The 12,893-nt window shown below is 48.3% G+C and overlaps 2 protein-coding genes across 2 annotated transcripts; one reads left to right on the forward strand and one right to left on the reverse strand.

Annotated features, from left to right (window-relative positions):
- The first annotated feature begins 953 nt into the window (after positions 1–953).
- On the forward strand, positions 954–1,895 carry OOEP (oocyte expressed protein). Its single transcript, XM_059942109.1, has 3 exons — positions 954–1,116; positions 1,311–1,490; positions 1,816–1,895. Exons 1-3 carry the CDS (start codon positions 954–956, stop codon positions 1,893–1,895), a joined length of 423 nt encoding a protein of 140 aa, XP_059798092.1.
- Positions 1,896–11,206: 9,311 nt separating this feature from the next.
- On the reverse strand, positions 11,207–12,688 carry KHDC3L (KH domain containing 3 like, subcortical maternal complex member). The gene is made up of 3 exons (XM_059941647.1): positions 12,490–12,688; positions 12,144–12,347; positions 11,207–11,898 (listed from the first exon to the last, which is right to left on the reverse strand). The coding sequence occupies exons 1-3, from the start codon at positions 12,656–12,658 to the stop codon at positions 11,207–11,209; spliced, it is 1,065 nt and encodes a 354-aa protein (XP_059797630.1). The 5' UTR covers positions 12,659–12,688.
- Positions 12,689–12,893: the final 205 nt, after the last annotated feature.

The following is a 12,893-nucleotide window of genomic DNA, read 5'->3' on the forward strand; positions in this document are numbered from 1 at the left end:
ATTAGTACCATCCCCCTTATGTAAATGATCGACACTTTCCGTGAGAAAGACTTAAAAAACAAACACTTCATAACTAATTGTAAGAACAAAGTCGTTTGTACAGCAGACGCTGTCTCTTCTAAAACAACTACCAAACAATACTTGAAGAAATGCACTAGGAGAAGTATAAGAACACGCACGGGTGACACACACCAACTTCAGGACATGATTTCCTGCGGGGAGGGAAGGAAAGGTCTTCACCGACATCTGTTTTAAAGAAGAGAGAGCGAGGCAAATGTGGGAAATATTAACATGTTAAATGGGGGGTAGTGGGGTACATGAGTGTTTGTTATACAACTTTTTAAAATGTGTGAAATCTTTCACAATTTAAACTTTTAACTAAAATTAAGAACATAGGGGGAAAAATGTGCATCAACACTCGTCGTCTCAGGATTTTGGCAATAAACGAGATTTGTCTCCACTTGCTACGTTTCTAGAATGACCACGTCTGGCGTCTGTATTTTAAACACGACGCACTTGTTTGAATGATTCTGAAGCGGTAACGAACCAGAGGCAGGAGATGAAAGAGAAGATGCAGATTCCACGAGCCCGCCCTCGGCCTGACCCGCCTGGGACGGAACCTCAGAACCTGGACCGGGCCTGGACGGGACCCCGCTCCAGCCAACCACACCGTCCATCAACCCGGCGCCTCGGGGCCGGGCGTTACCTGACCGGGCGGCGCCTCCGAGAGCCGCCGGGGTTCCAGGCGGAGGAGAAAGCGGGGCGACAGCACCACTCCCCGTACGAAAATCCCAGCACACCCCGGAGCCCGCGCCCACGGGGCCGCCCGGGAGCAGGGTGCAGGCGCACCGGAGGAGGCGGGGCCGGCCGCCAGCCATAAAGGGCCCGACTTCGCGCCTCTACAAATCCCGCGAGAGCTGCTCGCCCCTTACCCGCGGGCTGCCGGTTTCAGCATGATCGACGACGCGGGCGCCGCCGAGGCCCGGGGGGACGGGCTGCTGGGGTTCCCACTTCCGCCGCCACGGATTCGCTCCCGGCCGTGGTGGTTTCCTGTGCAGGAGCTGAGGAACCCGCTGGTGTTTTCTTTGGAGGCGTGGCTGGCCGACTCGATCTTCGGTGCGCGACCCGGGGCGTGGTGGTGGCCCCCCAGTCGGGAGAGGCCGCCGAGCCGCGCTCCGCAGCCCTTACCGGGCGCGCGGGCCGCGTGTGATGCGCGGTGCCCGGTTTCCTGCCCTACCCGTCCCGTCCTCTTCGGGCCAGCTCCTCCTGCCCTTCGCCGTGCCCCGCTCAGTCTCTCCTTTCGCGTTCAGGCCCAGACCGAGCCGTGGTTCCGGAAATGGAGTGGATGAGCCAGGCCCTGCTGACGGTGGACGCAGTTCACGCCGGGAAGTTGGTGGAAGTCACCGTCTTCGGGCGGCCGGCTGTCCAGCGCCGGGTGAAGAGCGTGCTCCTGAGCCTGGCGTCGAGTCACCGGGAGCAGCGCGCCCGAGGTGAGGGGCATGGAAAACGTGCGTGGGGAGGGAGCCCCGGGGGAGCCACCGGGCCTCCTCCCAGCCTCCATCTTCCCCAAACTCCCAGTATGCTACACGTGGTCCCTGGGCGTCCCTTGTGGGTGGAGTCCAAGCAGGACCCTGGGAAAGTAGGCTGAGATGCGATGCGTTCAGGCCCCTCACTGCCCGTGCCAGCCTCAGCTTGGTCGCGCCGCTGTTTCCAGGTCCTAGGTTCAGAGCTTCCACCCCGAGAAATGATACTGCCAGCACACACCCACCCCCATGAAGGAGTAGTTTGAAACAGTGAGCGTTTTTCCTTCTCCAGCTGAGAAGATGGAACGACTCGAGGAGTTCTTGAAGGCCCAGGCACCAGGTCCCCAGGTCCCCCAGCGTCCTGTTGCATAAGTGTTGTCAGGAGCATGAGAACAGTTCTCCTTCTGCTACTAAAGTTCAAGTAAAGCACATATCCTTAAATCTATGCATTAATTTTTTTCCTGTATCTTGATGGATAGTGGTTTGATTATTTTGCTGCAAATGTGAGTTTGTAGTGCCATTCTAGTAAATAAATGAATTTCCTTTTTTCCAATGGCATAAAGATCTTGGCTCACTCAAAATTAAGCAAATTTATAAAAGACTGACTCTGTTCATTCATATCTTGATGTGAGAGGCTGATAGGTGGTGAGTTTATTTTTGTTTTTTTCTTAGTTTCCATAGTTTTGAAACTACTAACCAACCCTTTTATGATTTTATGGTCAGAGTCAGGCCCTCATGCACAGGGGGCAGAAATGCAGGGTCAGTCTGCTTTGGGTTTCTTTTGCATCATTTGTTCTCAAACTTTAATGTGTGTAAGAATCACCTCGAGAACTTGCTAAAACACAATTTCTTAGCCCCTTTTCCACTGATTCTGATTCAGTACTTTGGGCCCATGAATATGCATTTCTAACAAGCTGTTAGGTAATGCCAGCGCTTCTTCTCTGAGCCTCTCCCTTTTAAGCTGGTGTTTGGTCCCTGAGTAGCAACCAGTGGGCCCATGTGTTTTCTTGGAGTGGAGTCTCTGACCGTGCACGTGGGTGGGCATTCCAACATGCAAGCTGAGGCGATCAGCATTCATTCTGCTGGTGCTGTGATTTACCAGAAGGAGCCACGGTAATGGGCAGCTTGTGCATTGGCAGGTCGCCTTCCAACCGGCTGTCTCCTCTGCCCCCCTCCCCAAGCAGGTGTCCTGCATGGGCTGGGTTGTTTTTCCATTACCCTCTACAATGCTATGACCAATCTGTGCAAAACAGTTCCAATCCCACGCTGCTTCCACTTTCAGGAAGCAGAATTCTTGGAGGAATGATTGCCAAGAGCTCTGTGGCTTTAGACACAAAGTTGGAGTTGATTTAACTCATGCAGTTTCTTCACCCCTTAGCAGTAATGGATTCTAGCCGTTTGCAAGGATTTTAAACACACAGATACACAAATCTTTGATTACAAGGGATATTGAACGTTACTCCACTTCACATTTTTGTTAAACGCTTTTATACATTTTTCTTTATTCATTCCTGTCATTACTTCTTTCAACTCTGAAGATAAGGATTTTTATTATCTGTAGAAGCTTTTGTAACAAATAATGGTCCGTTACAGCCAGTACTGTCCACCCCTTTGCTTCTCAAATTTTTTGCATACGAAAAATTTTTATTGTATGTAGTTAAACCAATTACTGTTTTCTGTGTGATTTTTTTCCCCTTATCCTCACGTTTTACATTTAAGCTTAGAGTGCCTACTTTTTCTCCTTTTGTAGAAATTTGATGACTATTACTACAGGTTTTTCCTGGTGGGATTTTTACAGAATCATGGAATATTTTTGACCAACATTTGGAGGAAGAGGATTATGCTTAATACTTGTCCAGTTTTCCAAAAATTATTCAAAACTAAGTTAGTAAATGATCCTGTTCTCTATCCTTTATACACGTTAACATATTGAAGTCTTAACCCCCAGTACCTCAGAATGTGACTGTATTTGGAAATAGGGTCTTTGAAGAGGTAATTAAGGTAAAATGAGGTCATGTGGATGGGCCAGTATGACTTTTTTTAATAAGAAGAGGAAATGCAGACACAGGTGTGTGCATACACAGAGGAAAGACCAGGTGAGGACACAGCAAGAAGACGGCCATCTCTGCAAGCCAAAGAGAGAGGCCTCAGAAGAAACCAAACCTGCTGACACCTTGATCTTGGACTTCTAGCCTCCAGAACTTTTAGAAAATAAATATCTATTGTTTAAGCCACCAGTTAATTATTTTGTTACAGTAGCCCTAGAAAACTAATGCAACATTTAATATCTAAAAAGGGTAGTTGCTCTGTCATTCTAACTTTCAGAATTTGGGAGTAATATTAGCTATATATTTATTGATAAGAGCTTGTATCACATACCAGGCCCTTGAGCTAAGCACCGAAATAGGATGCTTAGAGCCTAAGTAAGTTGCTGAGATCACAGAGCTAGGACTTGGGGGTGGGTGAGATTTGAACCAAAACGTTGATTCTAGGATCTTACCTCTGTAATATACTTTCCCACGTGCTTTTATTTTTCTCCACAGCTGAATTTTGGCTCATTTTCTTTGTGTGTGTGTGTGTGTGTAAGAGGAATTAGAATACACTTAATTTGTTAAGACTCCACAGTATTTGTTATTCTATTGAGGGACAAGACAATGTTTTTATTCCTAACAAGTTGCTAAGATAGAAGTATCTACTAGTACCACACTGAAAAATAGCATTGTTGATTTTTCTGATGATAAACATACTTACATCCTCAGTATTTTTAAATAAGGCAATATAAAAAGTATTAAAGTAATTACTCAAAAAATCTCACTGCTCATATGGTCCTTTCAAGTAGCTTTCCATTACTCCACATATTTCTCTATAATTTTAGTAAACATTTTATTTATGTATAGCATTCCATTCATACCAAAACCATGTACATCCACAGTGTGAAAAGATTCATCAAACAATACAAAGGAGACACATGCATGTAGCCAGCAGCCAGAGAAGAAAAGATATTACCAGCACTCCAGAAGCCCCCATTTGCATCCTCCCCAAGGATAACTACTGTTGTGACTTAACTATAAATGGACTCAATCTAGGATGTGTCCATGTTGCCAGCAGTTGTAGTTCCATTGTATGAATAAACCTTAATTTAGTTTTCCATCCTGTTGATGTACACTTTGATTGTTTCCTATTTGGACTTACAATGAATAGGGGTACTATGAAAATTGTTGTACATGACTTGGTGCATGCCTATGTGCATTTCTCTTGAGTATATGTCTGGGATTGGAATTGCTGGGTCATAGGACGTGCATAAGTTCAAGTTGCCAAGGTGACTGAACCAGTTGACTTTCAGCAGTGTATGAGACTTCGAGTTGCTCTACATCTTTGTCAACAGTCGATTTTTATTTTGGAGAATTTAGGTATTAGTGCTATTGCGCTGCAGTTTTAAAAAATATAATCACTTGGGCTTCCCTGGTGGCGCAGTGGTTGAGAATCTGCCTGCCAATGCAGGGGACACGGGTTCGAGCCCTGGTCTGGGAAGATCCCACATGCCGTGGAGCAACTAGTCCCGTGAGCCACAACTACTGAGCCTGTGCGTCTGGAGCCTGTGCTCCGCAACAAGAGAGGCCGCGATAGTGAAGAGGCCCGCGCAACGCGATGAAGAGTGGCCCCCGCTTGCCGCAACTGGAGAAAGCCCTCGCACAGAAACGAAGACCCAACACAGCCAAAAATAAAATATATTTTTTAAAAAATTACTATTAAAAAATATAATCACTTAATTGGTTCCATAATATAAAATTGTGAGTGTACAGTTCGCTTTCTTTTTTAGTAAATTTATGAGTTGTGCCACCATCAGCAGAGACCAGTTTGGGAACATTTCCATCACTTCACAAAGTTCCCTTATGCCTGTTTGCGGACAGTCTGCTGGCTGTCTCCACAAAGTTGCCTTTTCTGAACATTTAAGATAGGTAGAATAATATTCAATGTAGTCTTTTACATCTGACTTCTTTATCTAGTTGGACTGTCTCTGCTTTTTGATTGGGGGATTTAATGCATTCTAATTTAATGTAATCATCAGTATGATCGGATTTCTGTCTGCCATTTTGCTTTGTTTCCTATCATGTCTTGTTTTTTTCCTCCATTTTATGTTAGATAAATTTTTATATACACTTTTTTTTTTTTAAAGATTTAATGTTATTTATTTCTGACTGCGTTGGCCCTTTGTTGCTGCACATGGGCTTTCTCTAGTTATGGAGAGTGGGGGCTACTTTTAGTTGCAGAGCGTGGGCTTCTCATTGCGGGGGCTTCTCTTGTGGAGCACAGGCTATAGAGCACAGGCTTAATAGTTGTGGCGCACGGGCTTAGTTGCTCTGCGGCATGTGGGATCTTCCCGGACCAGGGCTCGAGCCCATGTCCCCTGCATTGGTGGGCGGATTCTTATCCACTGCGCCACCAGGGAAGTCCCTGTGTACACTTTTAAAGTGATTTTTCCCCCTTTGTTTTGCCTTAGGGATTATGAAAGTCTTAACTCATTACATTCTGCTTCAGATTAGTGAAAAGGAGGGAAGGAGGAAGGAAAAACAGTTGAAAAAGTGGAGACACTATGTTCTTAGATAGCAAGGTCAAGTGTTGCATATTTGTGGTCTGTTCTTCCCAGAACTCAGTGCAATTCCAATTATAGTCACAACCAGTTTTTAGGGGCTGAGGCTGTAGGATGAGAGTCCTTAAAGTCTGATTTTACATGTGCTTCAGAGGGACCTGAGAAGGCTATAATAAGGTTTTCTGGGTTTTTTTTAAAAAAATAAATTTATTTATTTTTGGCTGCGTTGGGTCTTTGTTGCTGCGTGCGGGCTTTCTCCAGTTGCAGCGAGCAGGGTCTACTCTTTACTGCGGTGCACGGGCTTCTCATTTCAGTGACTTCTCTTGTTGTGGAGCACAGGCTCTAGGCACGTGGGCTCAGTAGTTGTGGCTCGTGGGCTCTAGGAGCGCAGGCTCAGTAGCTGTGGCTCACGGGCTTAGTTGCTCCGCAGCCTGTGGGATCTTCCCGGACCAGGGCTCAAACCCGTGTCCCCTGCATTGGCAGGCGGATTCTTAACCACTGCGCCACCAGGGAAGTTCTATAATAAGGTTTTAACTAGGGTCTAGTAAAAAATTCTGATGAGGTAAATAGGGCAGATGTGTATTAACTAAACCGAAGTACGCAGGTGGACATAACAGAAATAGCCTGTCACTTATGCTCCACAGCTATGTTCCCAAGATTTCCAGAGAACCCATAAACAGCTGAAATTGTATTCTTTGATACCTTTAGTGAGCACACTCAAAGACACTGTCCACACTAAATTATTTGCTGCCAGCCAGTTTACCCTGCCCCCAAAACGTGTAGACAGGATTCGCTCTTCTCAGACTGCCTGCGGTCTTCTTTCTTGCTTACAAATCCTGCTCTTGTTTTCTGACGTTTCCTCATGGTTAGACCTAGGTTATATATTTTTGGCAAAAATACTGGGTAAATCATATTGTGTCTTGCTCAGAGCATCACATCAGGAGGCACATGGTTGGTTTTGTTTTTTCCCCACTCTTAGTGATATTTTAAAAGACCTTGTTTTGATTAGAAGTGTGGAGTTGAGAAATTCTGATGAGGGAAATAGTGCCAACCTGGTGTAAGTAAAGTGGAGTGACAGGAGGACCTGGGGGAGACTGTCACCTGTGCTCCACAGCTGAACCCAAACGTTTTCCACACAGTCTGTCAACAATGAACCTGTTTCTTTGGTGCCTCTAGTCAGCCTACTCAAAAACTGTTCAGGCTTCCCTGGTGGCACAGTGGTTAAGAATCCGCCTGCCAATGCAGGGGACACGGGTTTGAGCCCTGGTCCGGGAAGATCCCACGTGCTGCGGAGCAACTAAGGCCGTGTGCCACAGCTACTGAGCCTGCGCTCTAGAGCCCACGAGCCACAACTACTGAGTCCACGAGCCACAACTACTGAAACCTGCGTGTCTAGAGCCCGTGCTCCGCAACAAGAGAAGGCACTGCAATGAGAAGCCCACGCACCACAACAAAGAGTAGCCCCTGCTTGCACAACTAGAGAAAGCCCACACGCAGCAAGGAAGACCCAAAGCAGCCAAAAATAAATAAAAAATAAATAAATTAAATAAAAAACTGTTCAGACTGACCTCTTCACTAGCCCTCAAACATTTTACCTGCAAAAATGTACAAATAAGAGTCACTGTTCCCAGAATTCTTTAGTTTTTTTTAACTTTAAAAAATTGAAGTATAGTTATTTATAATATTATTAGTTTCAGGTGTACAACATAGTGATTCAATATTTTTATAGCTTATACTGCATTTAAAGTTATTTCAAAATAACGGCTATATTTCTCTGTGCTGCATAAGAGATCCTTATTGCTTATCAATTTTTAAAAAATAAATAAAATTTATTTATTTATTTTTGGCTGTGTTGGGTCTTTGTTGCTGCGCACGGGCTTTCTCTAGTTGTGGTGAGCGGGGGCTACTCTTCACTGCGGTGCGCGGGCTTCTCATTGCGGTGGCTTCTCTTGTTGTGGAGCATGGGCTCTAGGTGTGCAGGCTTCAGTAGCTGTGGCACGTGGGCTCAGTAGTTGTGGCTTGCGGGCTCTAGAGCGCAGGCTCAGTAGTTGTGGAGCACGAGCTTAGTTGCTCTGTGGCATGTGGGATCTTCCCTGGCCAGGGCTCGAACCTGTGTCCCTTGCATCGGCAGGCAGATTCTTAACCATTGCGCCACCAGGGAAGCCCAGGAAGCCCACTTATCAATTTTATACATAGTAGTTTGTATCCCTTAATCCCATCCCCCTATCTTGCCCCTCCCACTGCCTTGTCCCTACTGGTAACCACTAGTTTGTTCTCTGTATCTGTGAGTCTGTTTCTGTTTTGTTACGTACATTCGTTTGTTTTATTTTTTAGATTCTACATATAAGTGATAACAGTATTTGTTTTTCTCTGACCTATTTCACTAAGCATAATACTCTCTAGGTCCATCCACATTGTTGCAAATGACAGAATTTCATTCTTATGGCCAAGTAATATATCACTGTGTGTGTATACATATATATATATATATACACACACATATATACATATATATATATACACACACCACATCTTCTTTATCCATTCTTCTGTTGATGGACACTTAGGTTGCTTCCATATCTTGACTGTTGTAAATAATGCTGGTATGAAAATTGGGATGCATGTATCTTTTCCATAGGAGACTTCTGTAGTTTTTGCCTTCGTTCCTTGACAACTTCCATGGACGGCCTTGGGCCTCAGTTCCCAAACAGAATCTTCCTATCTAATCTCCATCTTCTTTTAATGGGTAAAATACACTCTTCTGTATATATAGTATACATGTCGTTTAAGGAATAAAATGAGCACTACAGCATACCTTAATAGAATAAAATCAATATTTTGGGAAGCCATCTGTATACACCTTTTCCCTCAACTAATTTTGTATGCATTTTAATAAATTGCAAGACTGCCAATTGAACAATGAGTAGGTTAGCCCTCTCAGATATTAAAACATTGTATAAAGATACATAGTTAAAACAGTGGGGTAGATAGAAAAAAATAGAAAAAATGATACACATGGATGTAAAATAGATTGGTAATCTTGAGTTTGGGTGAGTATAGTGAAAGTAGCTTTCATACCATGTAGTATGAAGATAACTGGTATGGCTATTTTGTAGGGCAGTTTGGCAATATAAAATCTGAAAGGGGCTCATTCTTTAACCAGCAGTTCCACTTCTAGGAAGTTCTCTTAGGGAAATATTCCAACGTGGACTCAAGGATGTAGGTAGAAATTCAAGACAGCAGTTTGTAATTGAGTAATTGGAGAAACAAACTAATCAACCACTAAGGGAAGGGGTAAATCAAACTGTACCCATCCTGAGAAAAAGCAAGCTGCTAGAAGAAGGGAAAAAAAGGTGTATACAATTACGTAAAAGTGCAAGTTAAACTTTTACTTCCATAAGACAGTAAGCTTGAAAGGGCAGATAGGAAGGTCTGGGGACTTCGATCTGGGTGAGAACTTGGACGGCACTGGTCCATGCCCTGCTTTGAGAGGAAACTAGTAAGGTTTTTTGTTTGTTTGTTTGTTTTTTTAAATCAACACTTTATAGGCATAAGGAATTTTACCTAAGTGTCATCACACCTAAATGCTTTTACTTAAAGTTCAGTCTCCTTTTCTTGGCTCATCTCCAACCAGGGATGTTTACTGTATCTTACCATTTTCTTTCATAAAATCACCTCAGACATGTCTCTGTGTGTATATGTAGGGTATTTTAAACCTAGTTTCGGGATAGTCACAGAGACTCCTGAATGTTCCATTGGTTTGCTAGCTACCTGCTGCTCAGTAATCTTTCTTGTAAAGGACAGAATTTGATGTTCTGGTCATGTGGGTACTACTTAGAGGGGGAAAAAAAATCAAGATTGAGTCTTAATTCTACTCTGATGTAGCCTCAATTGAAACTTTGAGTCTGCATTAATTTTGAGTCTAAATGTTTAAGGTTCACTCAGCCTTGCCTCTTCTGAAAATAGTTAATAGCCTATTTGTAAGTTCAGCTTTGCATCTTTATTTCCCTTGTTATAAACTAAAGGCTTATTCAAAATTGGAGTGATCATTACTGGTGACCAAAGGGTCTACAATAGACATACCACTCCCTGCTCTTTAAAATTAGGTTTCCTTGGATTTTTAAAATGAAAATTTTCATAGCACTAAATTGACTTGTGCTATTTAAAACAAATCCTAACACCCAGCTGTTAACAGTTTACTTCTAGCCAGGGCACCAGCGTCCCAGCCAGCAGCCAGGAACAGGAAGCCAAACTGACAGAGATGCTACTTCTCTCTACGGTGGTACTCAGTAGTACAACATGTGAGTGTATCACGTTAACATGTTGTACATCTTAATTTACACTGTATTACGTGTCAAATATATTTCAATTTCAAAAAGTGACAAGGAGGGCTCCCCACTGCTGCGGTTACTAGTTAGCAGGGAAGAGTCACCAGCACTGCTTGTGTCTCGCTGGCTTCAAACATCGCTGGAGGTCGAGTGACCCGGGCAGGACTTGGAGACGACAGCTGCGCTGTCCTGGCCATTTCAGTTTTCCCCTAGTTGCCAGCAGTTGCCCGAGCTGGGAAGTCTCTGCTTGCAGCGCTATAATGCACCCACCCGTGAGGCCCGTTGAAACCAAGTTTTCGCATCCCTTGTCTCTGAGTAGAAATATCTCAGGCTTGGAAGTGTTTCCCATGAGGACGGACTCGACGGCCCGAGAGGTCCCTCACCTTGCAAAGCCAGATGCGCGCGGTGAAGGAGCACAGGGGAAGCACCTGCCCGAGGCGCAAGCCACTGCGGCCCCGGGCGGCTAGAAAGCCAAAAGCTCTCACCTGCCTCTGGGTAGAAAGCCGCCTGGAGCAGATAATGGCTGCTGGAGCGACGTGCCTGTCTCTCCCCTTCCCCTGCCAATTAACAGACGTTAGGGAAATTCGATGCTTTATTAGAACTCTTTAGATTCGTGTTTGCAAACATTTAACAGGGAGTGGCGGGGAGCGGGGAAACCAAGAACCACACCATTCTTTTCTCAGCTTCTGCAGCAGAATAGGGTTCCAGGAGGGGCTTCCACTTTGACCTTGCCTGGCTCTCTTGCTTCTGGGCCCGAAACGCACTCAGAACCTGGTAACCGGACCCTGGATAGCTTCGGGAAAGCTCTGGGTGGCCGCCTCCCGGGCAGCGCCGGGGGACCGCTGGGTGGCCGCCTCCCGGGCTGCGCCGGGGGACCGCTGGGTGGCCGCCTCCCGGGCAGCGCCGGGGGACCGCTGGGTGGCCGCCTCCCGGGCTGCGCCGGGGGACCGCTGGGTGGCCGCCTCCCGGGCTGCGCCGGGGGACCGCTGGGTGGCCGCCTCCCGGGCTGCGCCGGGGGACCGCTGGGTGGCCGCCTCCCGGGCTGCGCCGGGGGACCGCTGGGTGGCCGCCTCCCGGGCTGCGCCGGGGGACCGCTGGGTGGCCGCCTCCCGGGCAGCGCCGGGGGACCGCTGGGTGGCCGCCTCCCGGGCTGCGCCGGGGGACCGCTGGGTGGCCGCCTCCCGGGCTGCGCCGGGGGACCGCTGGGTGGCCGCCTCCCGGGCAGCGCCGGGGGACCGCTGGGTGGCCGCCTCCCGGGCAGCGCCGGGGGACCGCTGGGTCGCCGCCTCCCGGGCAGCGCCGGGGGACCGCTGGGTCGCCGCCTGCCGGATCGCGCAGGGGGACCGCTGGGTCCCGGCCTCCCGGGCTTCGCCGGGGCACAGATGGGTCGCCGCCTGCCGGGCTGCACTGGGGGACCGCTGGGTCGCCGCCTCCCCGGCAGGAGGCTTCTCAGAGCCTGGAAGAAGAGCAACGACAGGAGGTCGCACCTGTGTCCCACATACTCTCCACATAAGGAGTTATCCCTTCGGGCTGCAGGGGTGGGAGCCCGGAATCTGAGAGTACGAGGTCAATTTGCTCCTCTGGATCCCTTGCAAAGAGGAAACCCTCTTCCAGTCGAATTAAGAGGATGAGACCGCTGCCCCGGCACAGGCAGGAAGCACCAGAATCCCTCCCAAGGAACCCGGGGCCTGCCTAGGGTACCTTTCATTGTTGCCGGCCCCGTACTTTGCGCCCGGAGTTGGCGGTGATAGTCAGCCAAGTTCATGATCATCGTGGATACATCTTTCTGGTAATAAGGCCGGCCAAATATCAAGATCTCAGCCTCGCCGTCCGGGTCCCACTGATTAACGTGAAGCAGGGTCTGCGACACACACTCGACATGCGGGATGTGCTCTCCGCCCAGGCCTGCGCAGGAAGCAACGAGGCCCTGAGCAGTGGGGCCTGGGAGGGGAGGCAGCGGGGGGCCCGGATGCGAGCCAGAGCCGCGAAGAAGCCGCCTGGGCGCGGCCAGCCTGGGGCCTCGGCCTCACCGCTCGGGCCCGCTCACCGAAGATTGCTTCCACCAGCCAGGCCTCCAGGTGAATCGCCCTCGGACTCTTCAGGTACTCGGAGTGAAACCAGTAGGGCCGCTTGGTGAGGTTACCGAGCACCTCGAAGAGCGTCCCTTCTCGCTGCTCCAGCTGGACGAGCGTCGGAAACCGCTTGGGGGCGGCCATGCCGCGGCGAGCCTCGCAGGGGGCTGTGGGTCCGCTGCCAACCGCCGGCCGCGCATGAAACCCGCCGCGGCGATTGCCCCCGGCCTTATATCCAGGGCTTTCGGCAGGCCCCTCCCCCACCCGCGCCCTCCCCATTGGACGCCAGGCCTCGCCTCCGAAGCCCGCAGCCGGGGCTTCTTCCCCGGAAGGCGCAGCTGCGCTGGGGCGCGCGCGCAGAGCGCTCTCGCTGGGCGGT

The sequence above is a fragment of the Balaenoptera ricei genome, chromosome 12 (assembly GCF_028023285.1).
Source record: "Balaenoptera ricei isolate mBalRic1 chromosome 12, mBalRic1.hap2, whole genome shotgun sequence".
Taxonomy (NCBI): Eukaryota; Metazoa; Chordata; class Mammalia; order Artiodactyla; family Balaenopteridae; genus Balaenoptera; species Balaenoptera ricei.